The 25549-nt window shown below is 41.1% G+C and overlaps 1 protein-coding gene across 8 annotated transcripts in view; it reads right to left on the bottom strand.

Moving 5' to 3' along the window:
• Nucleotides 1-25549, bottom strand: part of trioa (trio Rho guanine nucleotide exchange factor a) — a 75629-nt gene that overhangs the window by 22501 nt on the left and 27579 nt on the right. For 7 of the 8 annotated variants that reach the window (XM_044173008.1, XM_044173004.1, XM_044173005.1 and 4 more), the window contains exons 3-22: nt 21201-21275; nt 18594-18708; nt 16668-16860; nt 13921-14025; nt 13400-13596; nt 12813-13062; nt 11909-12031; nt 11165-11356; nt 9448-9579; nt 8474-8704; nt 7627-7749; nt 5701-5892; nt 4908-5077; nt 2706-2880; nt 2209-2404; nt 1268-1434; nt 999-1118; nt 663-854; nt 391-540; nt 178-292 (exon numbers count right to left, since the gene is read on the bottom strand). In XM_044173008.1, the coding sequence (XP_044028943.1) occupies nt 178-292; nt 391-540; nt 663-854; nt 999-1118; nt 1268-1434; nt 2209-2404; nt 2706-2880; nt 4908-5077; nt 5701-5892; nt 7627-7749; nt 8474-8704; nt 9448-9579; nt 11165-11356; nt 11909-12031; nt 12813-13062; nt 13400-13596; nt 13921-14025; nt 16668-16860; nt 18594-18708; nt 21201-21275 (3213 nt within the window). Of the gene's footprint in view, nt 1-177; nt 293-390; nt 541-662; nt 855-998; nt 1119-1267; nt 1435-2208; nt 2405-2705; nt 2881-4907; nt 5078-5700; nt 5893-7626; nt 7750-8473; nt 8705-9447; nt 9580-11164; nt 11357-11908; nt 12032-12812; nt 13063-13399; nt 13597-13920; nt 14026-16667; nt 16861-18033; nt 18171-18593; nt 18709-21200; nt 21276-25549 lie in introns of those variants that run through there. The other variant, XM_044173006.1, reaches the window with a different exon arrangement.

Consider the following 25549-nt stretch of genomic DNA (forward strand, 5'->3'; position numbering starts at 1 on the left):
CTTTTTATGCATTACTTTTTGGTAAGTATTTCAACTGTTTATGCATTATGTTTAGCTAACCAATTGTTTAGACCTCTCTCCTCGCTTGCCAACCAGTTTTCATACACTGTCAATTGTAACGTGACGTGTTCAGATGTTACAGTCTAGGTAATGTTCAATGTATTTTCTGTTACTTACTTTTAACCTGCTGTTCTGGCGCTTTGACGTGGCTCAGCATCCCGGGCATGTTGACGCTGTTCCTGTGCATGTACTTGAGGAAGACGTCTGCGTTTCTTCTGGCCAGAGTGCAAGCCTGATTGAAATATCAACGAAATATCAACACACACACTGAGATCAGAGATGTAACTTGATAATATGTTAAGGGTTTGTTTTGATTTTGTTGTATGTTACCTTGAGGAAGGCCTCCTTCTGCTCCAGGTGTTTACTGATCATGGGGGAGACATGGTCCGTTTCACAGTTGGGTCCTAGCTTGTCAGCTCCTCCACACCAGTCCTCCTCTCGCTTATACTCCTGCTCCAGGCTCTCCAACACACTGCACACCTGAGGGGACAAACAGACTTGGTATGTCGTCCAGGGAAAACACTGACTTGTGTTTTTTTGTGGAATTTGTGAAACAAAGAAATAGACAAATTGAATGCTGAACCCTCTGTGCTGTTTCCTACCTGTTCAGAGGTCTTGTAGAAGGCCACTGAGGCATTGACCAGCTTGAGTCGGTCCTCCATTTTCAGCATGAGCTGCTGCCAGTGGGAGGCCACGCTCTCTGCACAGTCTCTGATCAGGTCCATGTCATAGTGGTTTGCCTGAAGCAGAGCCTCCGCCTTCTGCTGAACCTGCAGGGCACTCTGGTGGGTTTTCTGCAGAGAGGGAAGAGGTGGAGAAAGGATGGGGTTAGAATGACCAAAATAATAAGCAATTACCTAAGTAAAATGTAACTTCACACTTTGAACAGAAAACATAATGGAGGGAGAAATTGATGGGATAAACAAACATAGTCTCACCTCAATGGCATGTTGAAACTGTTCATGTTCTCTCTGCAGTTGTTCAGCTTCCTGCAGGGAGCTGGCTGTTATTAGACCAGCGTTCAGCATTGACTCGCCATTACGAATCCAACCCAGAACCTGAAAAAAAAGGAAAGCTGTGATCAAAAGTCACCAATCCAACGCTTCTCTTTTCTTAAAAGAACTTGCAAATATCCTGGTATACTTTAGTTGCAAAATCTTGGCCTGCAGATGGCGTCTTGTAGTAGGTATAAGACTGTGTTCCCTACCTGTTTGACTTCAGCCTGCAGGTGTCTCAGCTGGACGCACTGCTCCAGGTGCCTGCGGTGCTGCTCGGCTGCAGAGTCCAGTTCTTGCTGCTTCTCGTGGAGAAACTCCAGCAAGTCCTGAACCCGCGTAGCCATGTCGACGTCCCGGTCACACAGCAGCTCCACGCCTGGATGCAAGACACACAGTGACATTAGCTTTGGATGAATACAGTAGACCTCTTTCTATGCTAGCTGCAGTTCCATCGAAGTTCTGCCTGCCTGCCAAGGTTTGCAATTAACTTCAAATACTTTTATCCCTGACTTGTTTAAAGCATGTTTACCTCCATTCTAATAACTTCTCTATGAAAAATATTATCAGTATGTTTCAATACACGTGACATGATGTAACCGTGCTTTGTGCTGTCTTAGAGAGCACCTATTAGCATGTGAGATCACAGGTGAGTTATTATGGTTAGTGAGTGGGTGCCTCTCATCACAAACGCTGACTGAAGCTGACCCGCGACACCTACACAGTATCAATATTAAAATAATGTAGCCAACACAGAAAGCTGTGCAGCAACAGTCAACATGAGCTGTATCCTGCTCAGCTGAATGATGACTGATGTGGCAAACCAGGTGACAGTCAAACATCTCTATTATATTTTCAGATTATAGAAAAATTAGGACTTTTTAAGACCTTTTATTGACTGGAAAAAAATTTACGAAAATGTAAAACGACAACAAAAGAAAGCCAGCAAAACCAATATACTTCCAACGGAAGGAAAGCTAATCAAAGATGCCAAAGCAAACTGCAGTATAAAGGAAATTAACACAAGGAAGGTGACTGTTAATACTATCTACAAACCTGAATTGTCATAATACAATGTTTATTGTTCTTTGAAAGACCAATGGCTGCCCTGAATAGCATGGTATATACTGTACAGTCTGGGTAGTGTACTCACCAGAGGCCTGCACTTCGTTGACGTACTGCAGCAGCTCCTGTCCCTGGTGGATGACATCGAAGGTGAGGTTGTTCATGGTCAGGGCCTTGTCAGCGTGGTGCTGCAGCCTCTGCTCGGCCAGCGTCAGGTCCTCCGTGTCAAAATCATTCATCTGACCTGTCAGCTCCTCGTTCCACGACTCCAGGTCAGAGATGATCTGAGGAAGGACAATAAGATTCCACTTTTCAGAGGCCGCATACTTACATATTTACTGACAATGCTGAAAGGACATTGGATCTGCGTTTTTAAAATGATAAAGTAATGACTTAATGACTGATAGGTGACTGTCACACACTGACAATGTAGCTCAGGAAAAATAACAATTTGGTATTTTATTTCAAAACATTTCAATTAAAATGTCTTTGTTTCACCACCAGTCACCCAAACACAGACTCATACTGTACATACAGCAAACAAACACAGACGCCCCCCTCCTCCCTCTTCCTAACCAGACTCACATCAATGGCGTCCCTCTCGAAGATGCGGAGCTGCAGGAAGAGCTCCAGTTTGATCTTCCTCTCCTGGAAGAGCTCCTCCATCTGGGCCTGGGCCTCGTCCAGCTGCTGCAGGACGCTCTCAATGTGGTTGATGGAGCTGTTGTGGGGCGTCTTGTTGCTGGAGATGGCAGAGTCCCTGGAACAGAAACACACGATTAAGCAATAAGCGGTGAGAGGCAGCGCTGTGCACTTTAAAAAGCAGCTATAAAGACACAGATGGGCACGACCCCAAGCGAACTTAGCTGCTCTAAAAACTGCTGCATAGCACAGCCTGCAGGGGCTTATTCAGCTGCAATATAGTGAAGCAGTACATAAAAAAAGGTATTTAAATTGTGGCTCTTTGTGTTATGATTTCCCTTAAATTCTCTTAATTTCTTTTTCAGCCTGGTTTCTTGTGTAATATTCTTTGCTTTCCTTTTTTAAAAAACTTTTATTGAGAAGAACAAATACAGTCCTGGTGTGGGACTTGAGTCAAGTCAATAGGTATAAACATAGGTATAACTGAACTGAGTATATAAAGAATGTATACATTTTTTTTTTTTATTTAAAAAAAAAAGGGTACATACTGTACATACTGTGTTCCCCCATTATTTGGGGCAGTCCCAAGAAATATGGACCATGTCCTTTCCAACTAAACTCCACAATATTTCTTATCATTTTAATCATAGTTTACCTCTAATTCCCATATATTTTTTATATCACAAGTATTATCCTTTGTGTCAAGATGAATCCTCTTGTAGATACATTAGTTTTATTGAAATAATTTCATTTTTCAGCAAACTATATTTGGTATTGTTCCGGATATTAGACCGTGTTGCTTTTTCCTTGTCCTTTGTTTTATTTGTTAAGCTGTTGCACCAGAATAATTTCATACTAAAAAGATTTGCATAGACAATCAGAGTTACATTGATCAGTAATACTGTAAAAAAAATAATAAAATAAAAATAAAAGATACACACACACACACACACACACACACACACCCATATCTATTGCATAGGAGGTGGATAACACAGAATGTCTGATATCCAAATTTTTACAAAAGGTAAACAATGGTTTAACACTAGTGCACACAATGTGGACCACAGCTTAAAAATGAGTGGGAAAGTGAAGCAGGTCATACAGATTCTGATTCATCAATCTGACAGATGCACACATGCATGATGCATGAACACACAGACACCAGTGAGTTAACAGGCAAAATATGAGTAAGCAAAGTCATTGGAGGTCAGACAGATTCTGATTGGCTTCAGGTTGATTAATCAGCGTGACACATGCACTCCTAAACTCAAATGCACATTCATGATCGCACCTGTGCACACATACAGCACAGTGTCACACACGCAAGCAAAAGATATATAGAGTTACAGTTGTCTCCCGGGGAGACTGCCACACAATTAGACAATTAGACACGCGCTTATAAAAGCACACTTATGTAAGAATTCACTGTGGAGCCAATACACCAGGGAGAGAGGGATAGAGAGAAGGAGAGAAACACAGAGAGAAAGAGAGAACAAAGGGGCTGGATGAAGAGGGCAGAAGAAGAGGGACTGGAACATCCTCGGTATAAAAATAGAGTTGGAGAATGAGGGTCAACTGCATCCACCTCTCCAACACCTCCTCCCATCCTCTCAGCTTTCTTTTTTGGTTTTCATGAATCTCACTGCTGTCTTTTCAAAATCACACTGACAGACTATTTCATTGCATATATTTACATATTATTTCAAATTTTAATTCCAAATCGGCCCATGTCTAAATTACCCTGCCAAAGCTCTATTGAGAGAAAGACTAGAAGAAGACCATTATGTAAGTAAACCTAAAAATGTTTTTCCACTGTTTCGACATTTTTATTGTCACTAATTGGTCCAGAGGGTTACTGCATCATTTGTTGGGCATAGCTTGCGCCCTATTATCTTGTTTTCTTTAACTGCTACTAGAGTCTCTCTTACGAGTAGTTTAAGTGGTTTAAAGGGTTGGTTGGGGTCAGTCTATTGGTTTTACTCTATACTGTAGTAGTATAGAGTAGTTAAAAATTTAAAATAAATAGTTGTCGCATGAATCATTTCTTAATAGATTTCTCTCTGTACACTACTCGCCATTTTACATTTTATTTAGCTTGTCTTAACACTGGTTTCATGTTTAGTCTGGTATATTGATCTCTACCTGAGCTGCTGGATGAGATCCTCTCCCTCCTTGATAACGTTGACGGTGACCTGCAGCGTGGTCTGCTGCTGCTGGCCGAAGCGTTTGATCAGATCCTGGACGGCCTCCACCGACTCGGCGTAAACATCGTCCAGCAGCTCCTTCTGGAGCTCCTCCAGCCATGTCCACAGCTACAGGAGGATATTTATTAGTATGATATACTGTATATAATTTTAGAGTGTTCTTATACTATGAGCTTTTAATGAGCTGGTAATTGTCATATAAAATATTTAGGTAGACTTGTGTGAAATCTCACTATAAAATTAAAAACATGTCGCACACACTGGTCTGTACCTCTCCAAATTCTGACTCTGGTCACAGAATACAGACAAATGATCACACCCTAACATGCAAACAATCAGCAACACAAATTTGCCATCGCTTTTGCGATTATGAAAGCTGTTTAATGACACTCACAGAGGACAGTTCAGTGACTACCATAAATTCTAAATCACTCGTCTAAATTTTATAGTCAAGCCTGACCTCGATATTCACCCTCACCTAAACCTGATCCTAATACTAACCTTATCCCCAAACTATCCTCGTTTATAAAGGTGAGGACTGGAGAAATGTCCTCAGATTAAAAAACGTCCATCTCTATGTGACTAACTGGATAAAAGCAAAACATTACACAGATATTCCATTTTATCTAGTAATTATTTCCCTCTTGCTCAGAGAGCACTGTGAAAACTCTCATCCACACAAACACGCAGCCCACCATCCACTTCAGCATTACGTCATTCTCCCTGCCTACCTCTTTGACGTGCGTGTGGAAGGCGACAGACATGTCCAGCAGGACTTTGCGCTGCTCCACGCGGCGAACAAAGTCTTGGATTCTGTCTTCGAGCTGGTGGGCGGCTTGGTAGATCTCCTCTGGGTCGCACTCTCCCGTCTGGGCCAGCTGCTCGGCCGCCTCCAGCAGCTTGTCTGCATTGGTGTATGTATTCTACACCGAGGCCGGGGATGGAGAGAGAGAGATGGATTAACCCAGGAAGACAATATAATGCAAGTAAAATGTATTTTGAATACGAGCAGAGCCAGATAGTGTAGAGGCAGGGAGAAAATGAAGAACAGGATATGCAGGAGACGTGTACACTAATAAGATTCAGAGAAAGAGATGCACAGAGATAACTAGTTAGAGGAAATAGAGACAGCGAGTGGGTGAAGGTGATATAAAGAGGAAGAGAAAGATGCCACAAAAACAAATGGCTACATTAAGGTGAGATATCAGAAGGTTGATATTAATATTATCTGGTTAAAGCTGATCAGTGCTGGCAAATATTCAACACAGTTTTGTCCGTTTTTAGCAGTGGTGGTGGAAGATCCTTTACTTACGTAAAAGCAGTAATACTGCAGTACAAAAACACTCCATTACAAATAAGAGTCCTGCATTGAAAATGTCACTTACATAAATGTATGCGTGTATTTTTTAGCAAAATGTACTTAGAGTATCAAAAGAAAAATTACTCATTGAGAAAAATGGCCCCTCTGATTGTTATGTATTATATAATTGAATTATTATTACTGATGTATTGACATATAAGTAGCATTTTACTCTTGTAGTTGGTTGAGGTTGAGCTAATTTTAATTATTTCCTATACTGTTGACTCTATAACAGTGTATTATATTTTATAAGCTCATCATATGTTTTGTATCTGTTGTTATGTTAATCTGTAATGTTACTAGTACCTATAGCTGTCAAATAAATGTAGTGGAGTAACAACACAATATGTCCCTCTGAACGTAGTGAAGTAGAGGGATAAAGAAGCATGAAATGAATACAAAGCACAGTACTGACGTCAACCCCAGTAACACCAGCGGGCTGTGTTACCTAAAAAATAAATAAATAAATAAATAAATAAATAAAGTACCTAAAATTTGTACTTAAGTACTTGAGTAAATGTACTTGGTTACATTTCATCACCGTTTTAGGCTAAACACACTCCCAAAATGTGTTAGGAATTAAAACTAATACATCATTTAGACCATTAAGTGAAACTAAATATAAACACTCATGTGGTGAGCTGACTGGTATTTAAGGCAAGTTTAGGGGGAACTGCTGCACTTAAAGTCTTAAAGTGAGACTATGTAACTTTTGCTGAACAGCAGCTAATGCGGCCACATGTGACAATTATGGGTTAATGCTAAATGCTAAAACCTACTGTAACAGTAGCAAAATGGAGAAGAGTCATAAAGTCAGTGAACTGACTCACTAATGTTGTTATACAGCAATATCTAATGTTTGCTGACATTAGCAAACTTTAAAGTTTTAATTAGTTAATTTAGCTAACACTAGCCACAAAAAGCTACTGCTCATACCAGACCAAAAAAGGCTGTAGCAGCCAAAACCCCGGAGTGTATTGAATTCAGCAAGGGAGGGTGTATTATTGCCAATGAATTCAATTAATTTCTTTTATAAGAGGAGGGATGCATTATTTCTTCTTTTCAAAAGAAAGCATTAAAAACATTACTCAACAATTTATTGAATAAATAAAATGGGGAAAACACAATATCATTGCAGATTTTACAGTTGCTTTCTTGTAGCTGGGATAAAAAATTTTTTTCACCATATTAATGGTGGCTATCTGCTATTTTAACGTGAGAAAATATCACCATCAATACTGATATATTGGCTTAAACCTAGTCGCAAGTGAGAGTTACAGAAACAGAACCAAGCTACCTGTGCCACTTCCTCAAAGTCTTCGTGCCGTTTCTGTAGAGCTCGGGCTCGGTGGAGGGACTTTCCCACACCTGTGTGTTTGCTGAGGAAGGCCTCACCATGGTTTTCTATCCAGTCCAGCACCTGTACACAGAGAACGCACATCCACAAAGTGAGACAGACACTAAGAAATAGGCAACCACAATGGGGCACTCTATGGTGGTAGATGAGCCACAAGAGTTGATGATAATAAAAACAGAGTATAAGAGAAGAGGATTGACAGAAATAATGATCCGTATTGTACGAGGCGTTGCACTGAGCCTTTTCTTTTCACACTTCTCTCCCTGCACTGTGTCCTTCACAGCATTAATGGATGAACAGCATCTGCATGGACATATGACCCAATTCAGTTGCCATGGCAACAGTTGCCATGTCAACACATTCAGGAATGCCCATGATTTTTGGACAGTATGCCACTGTATTATCATATTGGACCATTTAATAATGGCATGCTTATACTTCTTTTCAAGCCTTTATTCTGCAGAGAACATTTACAATTCAGGCATTTATCCAATGTTCCTTTCCACTGAAACGCATGATGAGCAAAGACACAAGGTTCCAGCAACTTGCTCAAGGACATTTTGATAGGAAACATGGCTGCTGCTGGGATCAAACCCTCTATTAAGAGTAGAATCCTTCTAACCAGTAGGCTACCCTGCTATTTTCAAATTACTGTCTAACTCTCTCATGTTATACTGAAAAAACAACAACTGGCAATTAAGTTTGGTCCTGGAATTACCACGTGTTTGAACGACCGTGTGTATGCATATAAACAAAAACATACAGTATACAGTATATGTGTGTGTACCTGTTGGACGTCTTGTTGAAAGACGCAGAGCTGCAGACGTTGGTGCAGCCGCACTTTGCGGTGTTGCCAGATGTTTTCCAGCTGTCTCTGGTGATGCAGCACCTCGTGTATGATGTCCAGGACGTGGTGCACTGCCTTGGAGTAGTTTGCTGATGCTGTCAGTGAATCAGCACTTCCCGGGGTCAAAGGTCGCTGCAGCTTGTCCAACAGGGCTTTGCCATCTTGGCTCACCTGAGGAACAGTTAGAAACTAAGTTGTCATGGTATTTTTTTACTCACAGCTACTACACATATGCACAGGAGTGAAAAGCACAACAGAAGAATGAGAGAAAGCAACAGAATGAAAAGTATAATGGCATAAACATGCTTTGTATTTGACTTAACCTAGAAATATAAACATCATCCAAATACTAACAGCCAGCCAACCATGTGGACAATTGCCTGGGGCAACACTTTTGATGTTATATTAAGAAACTCAAAAAGAGAAATGATAACTGAAAGAGCCACAAAGGAGGAATAAGTGAGAAACAGTGAAAGATATTTTTTGCACTGTACAGTTGCAATTCCTTTAATATGATCGGTGCAAAAGTAGTCATTTATTTGAAATTAGATTTGAAGTAAGGAGTTGTACTGTGTAGAAGATGGCTGGAAAAAAGTTTAATTTTAATTCTACCACAAACACTATGAGAGGTTTTTCAGAGTTTGTGAGAGTAAACTTCATTTTAAAAGTTCATTTTCCACTAACTGAGAAAAGCTACCACAGTTACTGTATGTGAACGTTCTAATAACACAGTAAACCTAATTGTGACTCTTAGAAGTGAACTGAAGCTTTAATAACAAGGATATTGCTGCAAATTAAACCGTAAAAGTCCATGTTTTAGTGATGTTGTGATATAAATTTTCATTTCTACTCTATGAACACATTATGGCTTAATGGTTTTGGATATTACATATGTATATAAAGTGTGATGTTACCTCAGAGTAGGCAGCAGTGATGTGTTCGTACAGGCCTTGGTGGTGGTGGATGGCATCTTCAAGGTCTTGCAGCTCGGAGGGCAAATCCACCTCGCCGCACGCCTTACACCACGAATCCACGTTACTCATGTACTGCAGGGGAAGAAATGCACACTTACATATACACAAACTGCCACTCAAATGTAAAGCATTTCACATGAGACACGGCACGAGACAGTGGTGGTATATACATCCTTGTGCTCTTCCCAGGAGTCACATATTAGTCAGACATGCCAGAGTTCACAGGAAATCACCTGAGGAGCATTTTCTTTACTATTACTGAGCTTAAACATGCAGAAATGTCCTTATAAGCTCTCTAAGACATGTTCAGAAGAATTATCCATGGCTGAGTGTGCTGTTCATTGGCCTGTGGTGACTTCCTAGAATGTTCTGTACCCCTCTGTGAGAGGGGAGGAAAACAGATCAATCTACAAGGCTGGCCTCAAAGAAATATCATAAGTTGAAGTCGCATTACTGCCTTTTAAACATCTCTCCCATGATAATTAGAATAAGTTAAAGGAGTAGAACAAAGATTTAAAATAAGCTTCTCAGTATGTGTGGGGGAGAAAAGGTTTGGGTGAAACCTCTGGGAAAAAAAAAAAAGAAGCTGTTTCTATTTCAGCTCACAAACATGAAAGGCTGGTCTGATGACGGCAATATTCCAGGTCGGAAAAGTCGTACCACCCATTCCCACACATCCATCCCAGTTGGGATTCTGCCTGTGTGCTTTTTCAGGCCATGAATCATTCCATAGTGGCCCGACTAATGAGCACAGAGAGAAATCAGCAGATAACAAATCCTTTACTTACATTCTGCATATGTGTATGTAAATATGTTAATGTAATGCATATTTTAAGCTTTGTAGATTTAATGTAGCCAAAGGGTATTTTATAACCCACAAAGTGTGTGCATGCGTGTCCCATGTGCATCCATTAAGATAGCGAAGGTCAACACCTCCGCTGGTTCCAAAGGTACATCGATGTGGGTTTTACTGAATCCAGTTCCCACTAAACCTGACTTGAAAGAAAAGTTCCAGCAATTTGGGAAATACGCTTATTTTGGGACCCATGTTTAGGGATGGGTATCTGTACCGTTTACTATGCCGATAAATGGACTGAGAGAGAGCTACGGAGCAGGAGCGCACACAGCCCCGCTACTCAGGCGCACCGGCCGTTTCGCTGTTTTTGAAGCGGCAGCGTCTGTAGTGGTGCGTCTCTGTATGATCGCCCCAAGTGTATTTCCTAAAATGCTGAACTATTTCTTCAACGTCAAATCAATATAAGAGTATATTGAAAAATGATACGGCAGTCCTTCTGCATATATAACACATCAAATCTAAAGTCTTGTACATTGGAGACCAAACATCTGTGTAGAGCTAAAACAATTAATTGATCAGTTGATCGATCATTTTTAAAAAGGGAAATGCCAAAAATACTCCAGCTTAAAAAATGTGAAGACTTCCTGCACTTTTATGTCTTCTATAATAGTAAACTGAATATCTTTCAGTTTAGAACGGTTATTCAAACAAAGCAATTTGAAAATATCACCTTGGGCTCTGATTTTATAGATCAAACGATTCATTGAAGAATTGAGAAAATATTCACCACATTAAACGGTAATTAAAATAATCTTTAGTTGCAGCCCTGCATCTGAATTAGCACGTATGTTTCTGACTCACCTGGTCACATTTCTGGTGGAAGCTGGCAGACATCTCCAGCAGTGTGCTGCGTTCATCCAGTGCCGCGGCGAAGGCCTTCCACTCCTTCTCCAGCTGGCCTGAGATCTGCTTGATCTGCTGGGAGGCGTAGTGCCCCGACTCCAGCAGCCGGTTGCCCACTGACATAATGCGGTTTATATTCACGTACACATTCTGCACAGCAGGACAGGGAGAGAAGGAAAGAGACGGTCGAACAGAGGGTTGTGGGTAGATTAAGCATCCGACATCGACAATGGGTGAGAATGAAATGAAAAAGAAGAGATTTAGAAAAAGAAAAGTTAGACAGAGATAGGGGATAGGCTTGAGAAAAAGAGTAAATTAAGCACTGCAAGTATAAGAGGAGCAGAGACTGAGGCAAGAGCTATCGAATTGTCGCCATCATTTCTCATCCGAGGACAGAAACTCTAGCTGCTAGATTGATTCCTCGTCTCAACAGTTTCATAATGGTAACATAAGGCCGCCTGTGGATAAAAAAGAGGATTACTTAATACCTGGTTGTGCTGCTAACACGCAGAAAATGTGCAAGTACACACAAGCACAGGCTGCTCCAAACAAACACTCAAAAAACAGCACTAGAGGTTGCTGCTAAGTGCAATAACTATATGATTATACAGTGCAAGGGCATGGACTTGATAGTCCAAGTGGGCGGAAAAGCATTACCTCCTGCTGTGAATCAGTGTTTGTGTGTATGTGTGTGCGTCTTACCATGCAGTTCATAGCGAAGTGGTTGTGCTGGGTTTGCAGCTCTATGGCGTGGGGGTGGTTGTTGCCAATCTCTGTGTAGCCTGCCAGGAACAAACCCTTGTTGTGCATGATCCAGTCAAACATCTGAGGCATGGGAACACATAGAAAAAAGAAATGTTAGCCAGTCAAATGAAAAACATATACACACAAGGTAAGGGTTCACCATTAACTTTCACAGATCATTGCTGGAGCAGGTAAAAACAAACAGTTGGCACTTAGCGGTGTGGGTAGACCTGAGTGTGTTTGTGTACTGCTGCAGTGTGTGGATATTTGTCATCTTTACGGGCCAGAATACAGAGAAATGGAGTGCCTCTATTAAGAGTATCCTCTCAGGCTCTCCTAGAGAACAACTCATGGCCTACGGTGTCCTAGCAACAAGCTCCTACTACTGCAGTGTATCCAAGACTGCAGCTCTCTCTGTTGCTGCAACCTGCTATTTTATTCTACTCACTCAAACATGGATCTCTGAATTTCTCTCCCTGTCTCTTTCTATTTTGTGCTGCAGCTGTCATCACCTGAGCAGTCAGGGTGGCAGCCAGAGTAGGTGGCCTTGTGCCTGCATAAGCTGTCCTCCATCTTCCTGTCTCATATCCTGGGATGTGGTGGAGGGTAAACCATTTAGTTTTTACCTCCCATTTTATTTGTGAAATTAAGTTTAAGCCACTGTTTAAGGGCCAAAATAAAAAGGACATGAATTCACGAGCTCTGCATACCCAGCACAAATCAATGCTTCTCTGTGGGTGTAATTAAGTTTTTGTTTATATTGGCAGTTCTCTGCCCTACAGTGATCACCAACTGTTGTTATAGATTACCACTATATCACTGCTCATGCTGAATGACACCCTGAATCCCACCGTCCACTGACCTTCTCTGCATCCTGTTCGAACAGGCGGAGCTGGAAGCATTGATCCAGCTGGAGCTTGCGGACGTGCCAGGCCTGGTGGAGGTGCTGTCGGGTGGAGTGCAGTTTGTCTAGCAGCTGGGTGATCCGCGGCACCAGGCCCTGGGTGTCGGCGTTACACATCCCACCGCTGCTACTGCTGCTGCCACCGCTGCCGCCGCCGCTGCCATTACGGTTGGAGAAGGACTCGCTGCTCTGGATTCGCTGGAGCAACCTGGAGATGGATTTAATATGTATTGAATTGAATTAACAATTAAAACTTTCAGTTGACACTTACTCAGCAACAACTTCCAATGACTGCATCAAATGAATAAGCTTAATTTACACAAAAGATCACAAAAGCCTACAAGCACGTGCACAGTTTTTACATGACCCTAAAACAGTCACCAACATGACTGACAAATAAAAGCTAAAGGCAAGAAGGGATAAAGGCTTTTTTTTGATAAGACCAAGCGGATTCGAAAACATTTGGAAGAAGGTGATGCAAGTTTTCAGCCTTTGCCCTACTGGTCAGTCAAAAATAAACAACTTCAGCATTTCTGTGTGCTTACCTCTTTCCCTCAGTGTCCAGCTCCTCTATCGGGGCTTTTATGACCTTCTTCTTTAACGTGGCGTGTTCTTCTATCATCCGCCTGGCTCCTTCCAGATCTTGGGGAAAGTCTTTCCTTGACACTGTTTCCTGCATCTCCTCTAATCGAGCCAGCATCTGGGTGGCGTGACCTGAGAACTCCTCAAAGGCCACACGTACCTGGATAAAAACACGGCAAAACATCTGAGTAAGGGGCAGTAAGTTTATGAATATGACAGAATATGACTATGTTTATCAACTACTCACAACTGAATGAAGAATACTGCATATAATAAGACTCCTATTGCTCCTACTACTGCTATGGCTGCAAATGCAACAGCCACTGCTACTGTCCATTCTTAGTACAGTTCATCCACTTTGTTCTTTGCTTACTGAGTACGGCACTTCTGCATTTGAATGTCATTGGGGGTTTTAGGGATTTCAAGACAGATTTTCAGATCAGGCAGATGAGCTTGAGTGATAGGACAGGTGGGCCAATCTCACCTCTATCCACTCTTCATGGTTGTAGTCCAGGCTGCCGTCAAAGTCCGCCGTCAGTTGGGAGGGGTCGACGACCTTCGTCAGGCCCTCTAGTGACACCATGGTGGTCTAAGGAACAAAGGCAGAGGAAAAGTAGTCAAGAGAGAAAGAGGGATTGAAGTGGGTTTAGGTGGATTTAGGTTAAATTCAGTCAATTGAGTGCAAAATGCTTCTAATCTCTCCTCTCCTCCCACTGCATTTCTTTGCTGCCTTTTTGTGCGGTTAAAAAGTTTGTTATTTAGAGAAGACATGACCAACCTAGCAACACAGGATTTCTTAATGACAACAGAATTGCAGAGATGTGACCTTTTTAGCAAAAGCCATATAATTACTAACTTAATACATCAATGACGTGACTTAAGCACATTTTATCCTCTTTATCCTGCCAAGTCAGCTCACTGCAGCTTCACGATGCCACAACAATTTTAAAAAGGAGCCGCCAAAATACACTTTTTCCAGCATGTGTTCTATCACAAACCGAAAAGCTCTTGCACACACAACATGTCGTCTTTTGTGACTTCTAAACAAATTTCTCTTTGATCATCTCTGGTTGCCCTTCACTTTAGAGTTAAGTGAAATTAAAATCCTCTCCACACAACAATCGCATATTACAATATCCATTTCAGAGATACAGTAAGGAAATGTCTGCTTGTTTGGTTTCAGTGCCTCTGTGTTCTGCTAAGCCACCTCCACACAACACCCCCACACACATGGCGAGAGATGGATGGAGACAGAACGATAGCGAGATAGCTTTGTGTAGGCCTAACAATGCAGAAACACACTGTTGTCCTTGGGTAAAAAAAACACAGTGGCTCTTGCCAGGGGAAAATACTGATACCGCTATGTTCACTATTGTTGTTCATGTTAATTAATCTGCTGAATGGTGAGAGGGAGAATCGGTCAGGGCTGCTGGGTACTGTTTTTCTCTTACAGAACTGCGCAATTTATCAACAATCAAAATCGACGTTGCAGTCGGCTCTCTGCTCTCCGGCTCACTGCTTCCTTTCTTTCCGTCTCAATTCAACACGAAGGCAGGAGAGGACAGAGAGAAACATGTCGTAACTGTGGTTTTCATTTTACCAGACAAACACACACACACTTGCTACAGTACAACACTTGATAATGCACATGCTCGGAGCTGACTGGTGGTGTGAATGCTGGACATAGCAGACCAGTTTACTCAGGCATGGAAGATTCACTGCAACTGTAGTTCTAAAAACAGTCCTGAATGAAATTTACTTTAACAACACAAGATGAAAACGCTCTCTGCATACAACCTTTAGAAATCTTAATAAGTGTACAGTATGAGGTCAAGTAGTGATACATGAAGGCAGGCGCGCACACAAATACACATGGAGTGAATCCAATCAATGCCCGTGTGGCATGGCAGGGCAGCTTGTGGACAACTGTGACCTGCCCCGTGGCATCTGCCTATTCTTCCTCTCAATAATCAATATGGTGTCATCAGACTACAGTGGACCTGTGTGTGTATGGGAATGTGAGCAATCACAGCTATTTCCACACCATTGCATTCACTCAAACTGCTACAGTCAGAGGCTCGATGGAACGTATCAGAAACACTTTGTACAGGAATCCAAGCACATAGAAATCAGGGCTCCACCTGCATTACAGTATATGGGTTTCTATCAACGCATATCTCACTACTATGAATGAAAAGCTGATCATTATCACAGCCAGCAAGGTTCGTTAATGACAGATAAAACATGAAGGTGGGGAAACTGTTATCTAATCCTCATTACAGGACATTTACAAAACAGCCTTCAAATCAGACGAAGGCATCTTCGCAACTTCAAAAGCAGAAAACCCACACTGATTAAGCCATGCAGTCGTATTTTCACTGTTGTACCGGTATTTATAAGAGCACACTGGTGCACATTTTGGTGTCAGTTTAAAACTATGAAGCGGTTCAAGCATAAAAATAAGCCTGTTCTTGTAAATATATCATTAAATTAGCGGTGAAAATGTGCCCTAACGCTTTACTTACAGCATCACATACACTGGTCCTCGTGATCGGCTGTGTGCCGTTTTAGAGGTTGAATGTGATGAAATTTTTCTTCTGGTAGACAGCTGGCTGGTGATGTACACACCCAAAGCAGCGGGGAGAGGAAAATAATGAAATGTGCTGACAATGAGGAGCTCAGCTGGCTATAGAGGTCGTTATCACAACTCAGCTGACAGCAAATTAAGAGATAAATGGTTGACTTTTTCTTCTTTTAGAATTCATTACTTCAAAATGGCAAATATATAAATGAGGCACTTAATTTCTCTATATCAAAATTCATTACAGCATGCTAAAAATGTACTATAGCCAAGTATATCCTTAACTGAGCAGCATATAATTACATATACAAGTTACTGTGGCAAGTGACATATAGCCTCACGTTTAAACTGCAGCAGTTCCCATAATTCTCCTGTAGTTTAAACTGCAATGATTTTTTCATTATCTAATATCTATAAGTTTACATATATTGCTGTCATATATGGTAATATTGCAATCCTAAAGAAAACATACAACAATATTGATTAAAATGCAGTATAAGTGTTGCTTCTATCCATTGAACAGGTTAAAACCCATGCTTGCAACTTTTCAGATGAAGGCAGTCAGACAGCTGAGATGTTATTAAAATAATAGTTACTTTAATAAATGCACCACTGCACAGTAGAGAATCTGAAGGTTTTCCCCATCCTACCTCAAACTCAAACTTGGAGCTGCCGAAGTTGGTCCTCTGCTTCTGCCAGAAGTTGTCTGGTTTGATGATGAGGGCGACGTGGATGCAGGATGGAAACGACTCCTGCAGGATCTTCAGCAGAGGCTTGATGCTGTCCCACTTGGACCCACGCATATCAACGATGACCGTGAAGCCATGTTTACACACCTCCTCGCTGGGATGGATGGAGGTCGGCGGGAGTGGGAGGAATTAAAGAGAAGGGAAAGAGGGAGGGGCGGTGAGAGATTGGAGAGAGTATAATCCAGAGAGAGAGCAGACAGATGACAGGCGTGGGAAAGGATGAGAGAGGGATGGAGAGAAGAAGGGATGGCGAGAAAAGAGAAAGACGAAAAGAGAAGAGGGAGACAGAGATTGAAAAGGGAAGAGAGAAAAGGGAGAGAAGAAAAGAGAATCAAAACAAACTGTGAGATGACGCATTTTCTATACGGTGAGAAGCCTACGCAGCAAACACACATCCCACACACCCACCCACGCACCCACACACACACACCCACACATAAACCTGCGTCGAATGAGTCACAAATGTGTGCATAAATTAAAAAAAAACAAACAGCAGAAATCAGCAATTTGTGCATCAGCAACCTCATCTCCCTGTGGTGCTCTGTTCTGGCTGACATTATCACATAATGTCACACACGCAAACTATACCTGAAACTAAAATCTGCTATAATTATGTAACAAAAAATAACTATTTGTCTTCATGATTTGAAGAGCTATTTTGTAGCTTGTTTGGCATCACCTGTCAAATTTTACCCCACATTGTTTCTACAACAAACTACTTATTTAATTCACAAACCTGTACTGCATCTTTTCCTTTTGGTAATTTTATGCATTTAGAAAAATTACCTCGATCACTTCCTTGATTTTTTAGAGAGCTATAACAAATATTATTTTAATACCCCTCTATTATTGCATCTCTAAATACCTCCATACTTTACCAAACCTCTCCCTCTGTAACAGCCTATCAGTGGATAGCCAATGTGCAGCAGCGTGCAGATGTTGCCTTTCCCAAAATAGAACACCTTTGGTCACCAAAAACCACACAGAGAGATTATAAAGATATGCAAAACATGACATGATGAGAGTGTGGTTATGAATGCCTAAAGGACATTAAAAAGTAAAAACCAAAAAAAAAAAAACAACCAAAAGATAATTTAGAGTGAATTTACTCGCATTTTAAACCACACAGAGATAATGTGGTGACTTAATGGAGATGAGAGTAGACAGAGAGAGGATGGATGGATTAAGACAGATGGAGGGAGGAGACGAGCTTCAGATTAAAGAGACGGAGAAGTAAACAGAGAGCTGGAGAAGAGAGATGTTTTACCTGCGAGGCGAGGAGCTACTCGTCCACAGTAACTACTGCTGCTGCTGCACTGCCTCAGCTACTGCGACACTTTGTTTTGCTTTCACACACACACACACACACACTTGCTCGCTCCCTCGCTCACACACACCTCCTCACACATGCGCTCTCCATCTCGGTCAGTTTTAATCCCCCCTCCCAGCTCCACTCTCTCCACTGCTTTCTCTCTGTTGATTCCTCCCTCCTTCCATCATTTGCTTTCTGTTATACATCCCTCTCTTAGAAAGCTTAGGCTTTCCCTCTCTGCCTCAGCATCTCACTGTGTCTCGAGAACTGATTTTTGGCAGCGAAGAAGCTGAAGCAAGCTGACTGGTCTTGAATTATTTCTCTCTCCATTCCTCCCTCAGCCCTCACGCGCTCATCTCAGCTCTCTCACGCGTTTCCTTGCAGAACCTCATCCACTTGCTCCAGGTGTTAGCTTTGTTTTGAGGCATTGCTTCTCCTTCTCTTTAAAAATACACACACACACACACACACACACACACTCGCAGACCACAGAGCAAATGTAATGAATGTGTAACCTGGGGATGCCAGCGAGGTAGGCGATCAGTCTCCTCAGGTCGTCCGTTCGTATTCTATCGTGGTTGCTGCGTGATGGAAACGTTAACACTGGACCACCGCGTCTGTCTCTGCCACCTGAGGGGATACACACACACACACAAAGAGATGGAGTCAGATTAGAGTAAGAACATATAGAAAATATACTGTAGGTGTTCAAGGCATTGTTGCTTCACATCCAAAACTGCTAGTAAAATCTAACATTTCACAAATGTGTTTTAGTGGAAAGCAATGTTGATAATTCACTGTGCCTTTTATGTGCCATTGAAGAGCTAATATAGTCAAAATAAGCTGAGTGTTATATTTGTGTCACTAAACCAGCAAAAATCTGACTGGAGTATAATGGGCATAATGGAAAAAAACAGGTTATTCCCCAAAATAACATCCAAATAGACAGGAATGATTCGATCACAAATTCACAGAGCAGAAAATGCTACTTTATTTAAAAAAACAACATACGTCAAGAGCTTTACTGTATGTTGTATCCTCGTATATGTTTTTGTTTATACAAATTCTGTCTATCAGAAACTGCATTTTTGCCTGTTAAAAATTAAGTGTATCTGTCTACAAGGCTAACAGCCTGAAATCCTCGTATTTATTTGTGATCTGTGTTAATGTCTAAACACCATGTAAAGAGTCTACAGCCATGCTAGTGGCTCTATGAGGCTGTACACAGCAGTGCTTTGAGCTTTGAGTTGTGAATGCTAATGCTAGCATGACAACATGCTCACACTGACATGCTGATATTTAGCAGGTATAATGTTTACCATTTCACTATCTTAGTTTAGCGTGTTAGCATGCTAACATTTCCTAGCACTAAACACAAAGTAAAGCTGAGGCTGATGATAATGTCAGTAGTTTTGTACATATTTGGTCATAAACCAAAATATTGGATACATTTAAATTTTGACCCGCTGAAGGTGCTAGATGAAAAGTCAGAGGATCCCCAAAGTGATTACGATTTATCCTGAGGAGGACATGAATGTCTGTACTAAATTTCATGGTAATAAATCCAATAGTTGGTGAGACATTTCACCTATTTCTGCCTTTAAGAGCCTTCTAGCATGAATCCAACCTTTGAAATGTATCTTGTCATTTTAATGGGTAGTTGTGTAACATTTGCTGTTTAGTGAATTATGAATATCTGGCACTATAATAATAATGATAATAATAATACTTCGCTTCTAGTTCCTGACCAGTTGTAGAAGCAGAAAGCTGCTCCACTCACGTGGGAATTTGTAAACACAGGCTGACTGTGCTCAGCCCACAAATTAGTGAGTTCAGTCGGGTTCCTGTGCGCCTGTAGGCTCGACCCGGCTGCTCAGAGGAGAAAATCAAATGCTCACGTGGCAAACAGGCAAACATGAGTGAGGGCGAACATGGCCGATTTATTAAGAGGCCAGATTCGGGATAATAGGCTTAGCTCATTTACCCTCCTTTTCACCAGCGGTCCCTCCTCTAACTCCCTCCCTCCTTCATTTCAAAGCCAATTACTCCGCAAGCGACCACTATGGGATGCGGTAGCTGAGAGTAAGTCATCTCCATGGCAACGCCATCCGATCTCTCCCTCTCTCAATTTCTGTGTGTTTGTCTGAGTCATCGTCCTCATCATTGTGTTTCTGTCTATGACCTTCGCTGCACACACAAGGGGACCAAAGAGAAGTGTGCACACAACATGCACGCACACACACACACACACACACTAATTAACATACATTTCACTTTGTTGTTCCATTTGATACTGCTAAGATCTACTGTACGAGTGTTTTTCCATTGGTATTTGCACGCATAGATACATGTAATGATAATACACACATTCTCTCTCTTTCTCTCTCTCTCTCTCTCTCTCTCACACACACACACACACACACACACACACACACAGACACACAAGCTGAATAATGTTTTTGTGTGTTGTACAAATAATCCTGCTGGATGTTCTTGGCAGTCCTCATCTCCAGCTAGGCCTCCTGTGAGTTTTCCCTGGCATGACTCGAATATGTGTGTGTGTGTGTGTGTGTGTGTGTGTGTCAGTGAGTGAGTGTATGAGTGTCAGTATGTGTGTTTGTCAGAGATGGCTGAGCTTCCCTTGGAGGGGGCAAAGACAAAGCTGTAGCTCTATTCTGGAGTCCTGCTGACTAACTAAACAATTGATGTCTGTGTGTGTCAGTGTGTGTACTATGTGTGTAGTCTGTGTGTGCATGTATGTGTGCGAAGAAGGGTCAAGGGTTGATTGTCTGGGCCTCAGTCTGACCCTGTGAGTTTTTACAGGCAGCGTGCACGGCTTATTATTATGTCCACACTGTGTGTGTGTGTTTGTGTGTGTGTGTGTGTGTGTGTTTGTGTGTGTGTGTGTGTGTGTGTCTGAGTGTGAGTGTGTGAGAGAGATAGAGAGACAGAACTAGAGAAAGAAGCAGTGGGAGAATGTGTACAGTATACCTGAGAACTGCGTATGCAAACTAAGGACTTCGTGTTTCATTATCCTTGTCTACCGTGATCAGACAGTTGAGGTTGGCAGAGTTGTGAGACTAGACACACACACACACTCATATACATACACATAATCTTACCTGACAAAAAGGCAACTTTTTCTTTGAGGATGGGAAGTACCTCCATTGCTCTCATCTCCTCATTTCTCCTGAAACCTGGGTAGAGAGAAAGGGAAGGGGAGAAGGAAAAAAAGACAATGAGGTGTTAATGGAAGAATTAAAAAAAGGATGTCCCTTTTCTCTCTGTTCTTTCCCAGTCGATCAGCCATGACTTTTTCTTTTTCCTTGAGGGCAGATTATTTGGGACAGAGCAGATTTTGTCCATTTGTAATCTGGAGATCTGCAGCTTTTAAATGCAGGGGATTGAGTCCCATTTCGGACTGCTTGCATCATGAGGAAAAAGTCAGTATGATTCACTCACACACCCAAACACACACACCAAGAGGAAGCATAGTGGTTGTGGTCGGAGAAACAGTAGTGGTGAGACAAAGTGAGGCCAAACTGAAGGGAAGTTCAGGGGAAACAAAGAGCTGTTGTAGCTCTTGCTGTAACAAAGGTGAAATGAGGTAAAGCAACAATAAACGCCATAGGCCACTTCAGTTCCCATCAACTAGAGCTGCAGAGCTTGCTGCATGTCATCCCCTCTCTCCCCCTTGCTTTTCCTGTGTCTCTCTACTGTCACTATCGGAAACGCCCCAAAACAAAAATTGCAGATATAAGGAGGACTGCCACACAGTGAGTAGCTGGTGAATTTCCATATCTACAAGCAAGTGTTCGATGGAGGAAAAAAACCTAAATGCTAATGTCGGCATGCTAACATGCTCACAATGACAATGCTAACATGCTGATGTTAAGTAGGTGTAATGTTTACCATCTTAGTTTAGTGTGCTAGCATGCTAACATTTACTAATTAGCACGAAACACAAAGTACACGAACGTCACTAGTTTTGAATGTATTTGGTCATAAACCACTGAAACTTTGATGTGATGATAGCACTAGATGAAAAGTCAAAGGATCACCAAAGTTATTTCAATTTATCTTACAGGGACCATGAATATCTGCACCAAATTTCATGGCAATTGATCCAATAGCTGTTGAGATATGTCAGTCTAAACCAAAGTGGTGGATTACCAAACTAGTAATAGACAATGCCATTATTAGAGCCATGATGCTAGCAAGGCAAAAAAAATTATTACCCCATTTAACAAATGTTTTAAACCTTATAAATCCCGGGCATTGTCAACTGACTGCATGTTTTCAATTTGAAAATTGAGACATCTCAGCTTTCAAAATTTCCCTCCACCTTCTGTACAAACCGCAGTCAGGAGATTGTCTAAATGGCACTATTAGAGAAGGCCAACAAGCTGTCAGCTGAGAAAAATGAATATAAATATGGTTACTTTACCCACTTCAACTCTGTTTGCCTTCTCTTAGACTACTAACCTCTGAAATTTTCCTATAAATAAATGTCTGCTAGTACTTTCTTGTATTCAATGATGAATCACACAATAGTGGCTGAACCTTTAGTTGCTTAATAAAAGCTTTAACATTTTCTCAACACTGGCTCTCTAATAACTGTGGCTCTTTCTTGGGAAAAATCCTCTGGCACGTCACACAAAGACTGATGTGTTTTACATACTGGTTTGTCTGGAATAAATCGAAGCAGAACTGGATAGTTAGCAAGAGAATTGATGCAAAAAAAAAAAAAAAACCCACAGCAATAATCTCAACTATAAATTGTCACCCTATAAACGTCAAGCTGAATCTCATGGGTGTGATGGTGCCAAAGATTCCCCCCGCTGTGATACTAATATTCTGTCAGAAGTGAACGAATGGCTGTCAGGAGATATTCAATAAGTGAAAACCTGTTCAAGTAACACACATACAACTCCCTGATGTGATTAAACTCACATCTCAACTTCAACACACACACACACACACACACACACACACACACACACAGGTGGACAAAATGGGCCCAGATTTTGTCCTTGAGACCGAACAGAGGTCTGGTTTGTGTGACTGATGACCCAGACACGTCATATTCCCCAACTGTGTCTTTTTCTCGGTCGTTCTGTCTTTGACTTTCTGCGTCTCACTGACTTTCTCCACTTTTTCCATCTCAACCTGGGTGCAAGATTCCTAATCTGTTTTCCTATACAGGTTATCATAAACATTCATTAAGTCAAGAGCTTTATATGTTTAACACAAATTAAACGAAAATTAAAGGAAACGTTTGCCATTTTGGAAGCCAGTTATCTTATCTTAGCATAAAGACACAGCTAGTCTGGCTTTGTCCAGTGTCCAAAATCTGCCTACCAGCACCTCCAAAGCTGACCAATTAACACGTTATATCTCATTTGGGCCAATTGTTTTTCCCCTTTCCAGCCTTTGTGCTAAGCTAAGCTAACTGACTACTGGCTGTAGCAGCATACTGTATTTGACAAACAGACATGAGAGAGGTGTTGATCTTCTCGTCTAGCTCTCTGCTAGAAAGCCAATAAGCATATTTCCCAAAATTCCTAACTATTCATTTAACTTCTCTCCGAGAGATATAGTGTCAATATACATCACATACACATTTTTCAACGTGTGTGCTTTGAACTATTCAGACAGCATCTTCAGAGACAGAACGCGAGAAAGAAAGAAAAGACATGATGTAATCTAATTCCTGTCTCTCTCTACATTATAAGTCTACAGTGTTCTATAGTGTGGTGGTGAACTGGTTAGACACACACACAAATTGTTACCATGTATTACATAACGAGTATAATGTAAAGGGAAGCAGTTATCTCTCTGTTGACCTTCTACTATTGTTATGATGCAAACCCGCACACATACACATGCACACACCCCTCTCGGGCACTCGTAGTAAACTGTACTCCAGTCTCTGCTCTCAGCATGTCGTCATATTTATGACTGTATGCTAATGAGATGCTAATTATTTTTCCGCCACCGGAGGAGATGGATGAGAATCAGGACTTGTCTCTATTTTTACTCTTCTTCCCTCCTCTCATTTGTCTCCTGACTTCCCTCAGGGTGCAACAAAAAACAAATTAGCATGATCAACTACATTTCCCACTGCGCTCCTGTAGAGAGTGAGCTTGTAGTTCTTTATAGATGATGCATGAGAGGAGGTTGATGCAGACAGAGAGCTCCTGCGCTGCCTTTATTTCTGGGAGCCACACATGGACCAGATTTCACTCTCTATGGAGAGAGCAGGGGTGTCCAATTAGGCTGCAACTAATAATTAGCTTAATTATTGATGAGTGTATTGATTGTTTTTAGCTTAATCATTTGGCGATAAAATGTCAAACCCTGAAAAAATGCCCATCTCAAGTTCCAATAACATCTTCTAATTTATTCTTTTTGCCTTAGCAACAATTCAAAGCCCAAAGATAGTCAATTTATAGTAATATAAAAAGAAATTCAGCAAATACTCACTTTTGAGAAGCTATAATCAGTAAATCTTTGCCGGTTTTGCTTGACAAATTATTTAAACGATTAATTGGTGATCAAAACTGTTGTCCAGTAATTTTCTGTTGATTGACTGCTCTAGTTTTAAATGATGTTCCAAGGAGGGCGAAGAGTATTCTGGTTTTCATTTAAAAAAAAATAAAAATACTATAAACTAATAAGAAAAATTACCTGCAGATTGTGGGTTTCCTGCAGTATGACATCCCTGATATAGAAGTTTTGTTGTTGCAGCATAAATCTCGAAGCATCTACAGCTGGAACTGTATGTTTTTCGGACAAATTACTGTGCATTAATACAGACAAAATACATAACAAAAAGTTACAGCAACCACTGTTAAACTAAACAAATTGGTTCTTGGCTATTTTAGGGTCCAAAATGATTTGTATATTTGCATGAATCGAAAGCTGAAACGATAACTTGATTGATTCAATTAGTCAAACGACAAAAAACTCAGCAACTCTTTTGATAATGGATTAACTGTGGAAGTAATTTTTTGAACATTTGTGATAACAATGGGAGCATTTGCTGCTTTTCTTTGTGTTATGTGATAGAAAGGTGAATATCTTTGGGTTAAAACATTTGAAGACATGCTTTTGGGTTTTAAGAAATTGTTTTGTGTTTGTTTTTTCAGCATTTTCTGACATTTTACAGACCAAATGATTAAACGAGATAATAAGCCGCGGGTTAACCGATAACGAAAATGACTGTAAGTTGTAACCCTACATGAATCCACCGACCACTACTGAGCACAGGCTTAGTGCTGCAACTGACTACTTTCATTATTGATTAATCTAGCGATTATTTTTATTGATTCATTGATTGATTACATCAGAAGTTTCCAGAGACCAAGGTGATGCCTTCAAATTACTTGTTTTGTCCGACCAACAGTCCAAAACTCAAAAGTACTTGATTTAGTATCCTATAAAACAGAGAAAAGCCAATCCTGACATG

The sequence above is a fragment of the Siniperca chuatsi genome, linkage group LG17 (genome assembly GCF_020085105.1).
Source record: "Siniperca chuatsi isolate FFG_IHB_CAS linkage group LG17, ASM2008510v1, whole genome shotgun sequence".
NCBI lineage: Eukaryota > Metazoa > Chordata > Actinopteri > Centrarchiformes > Sinipercidae > Siniperca > Siniperca chuatsi.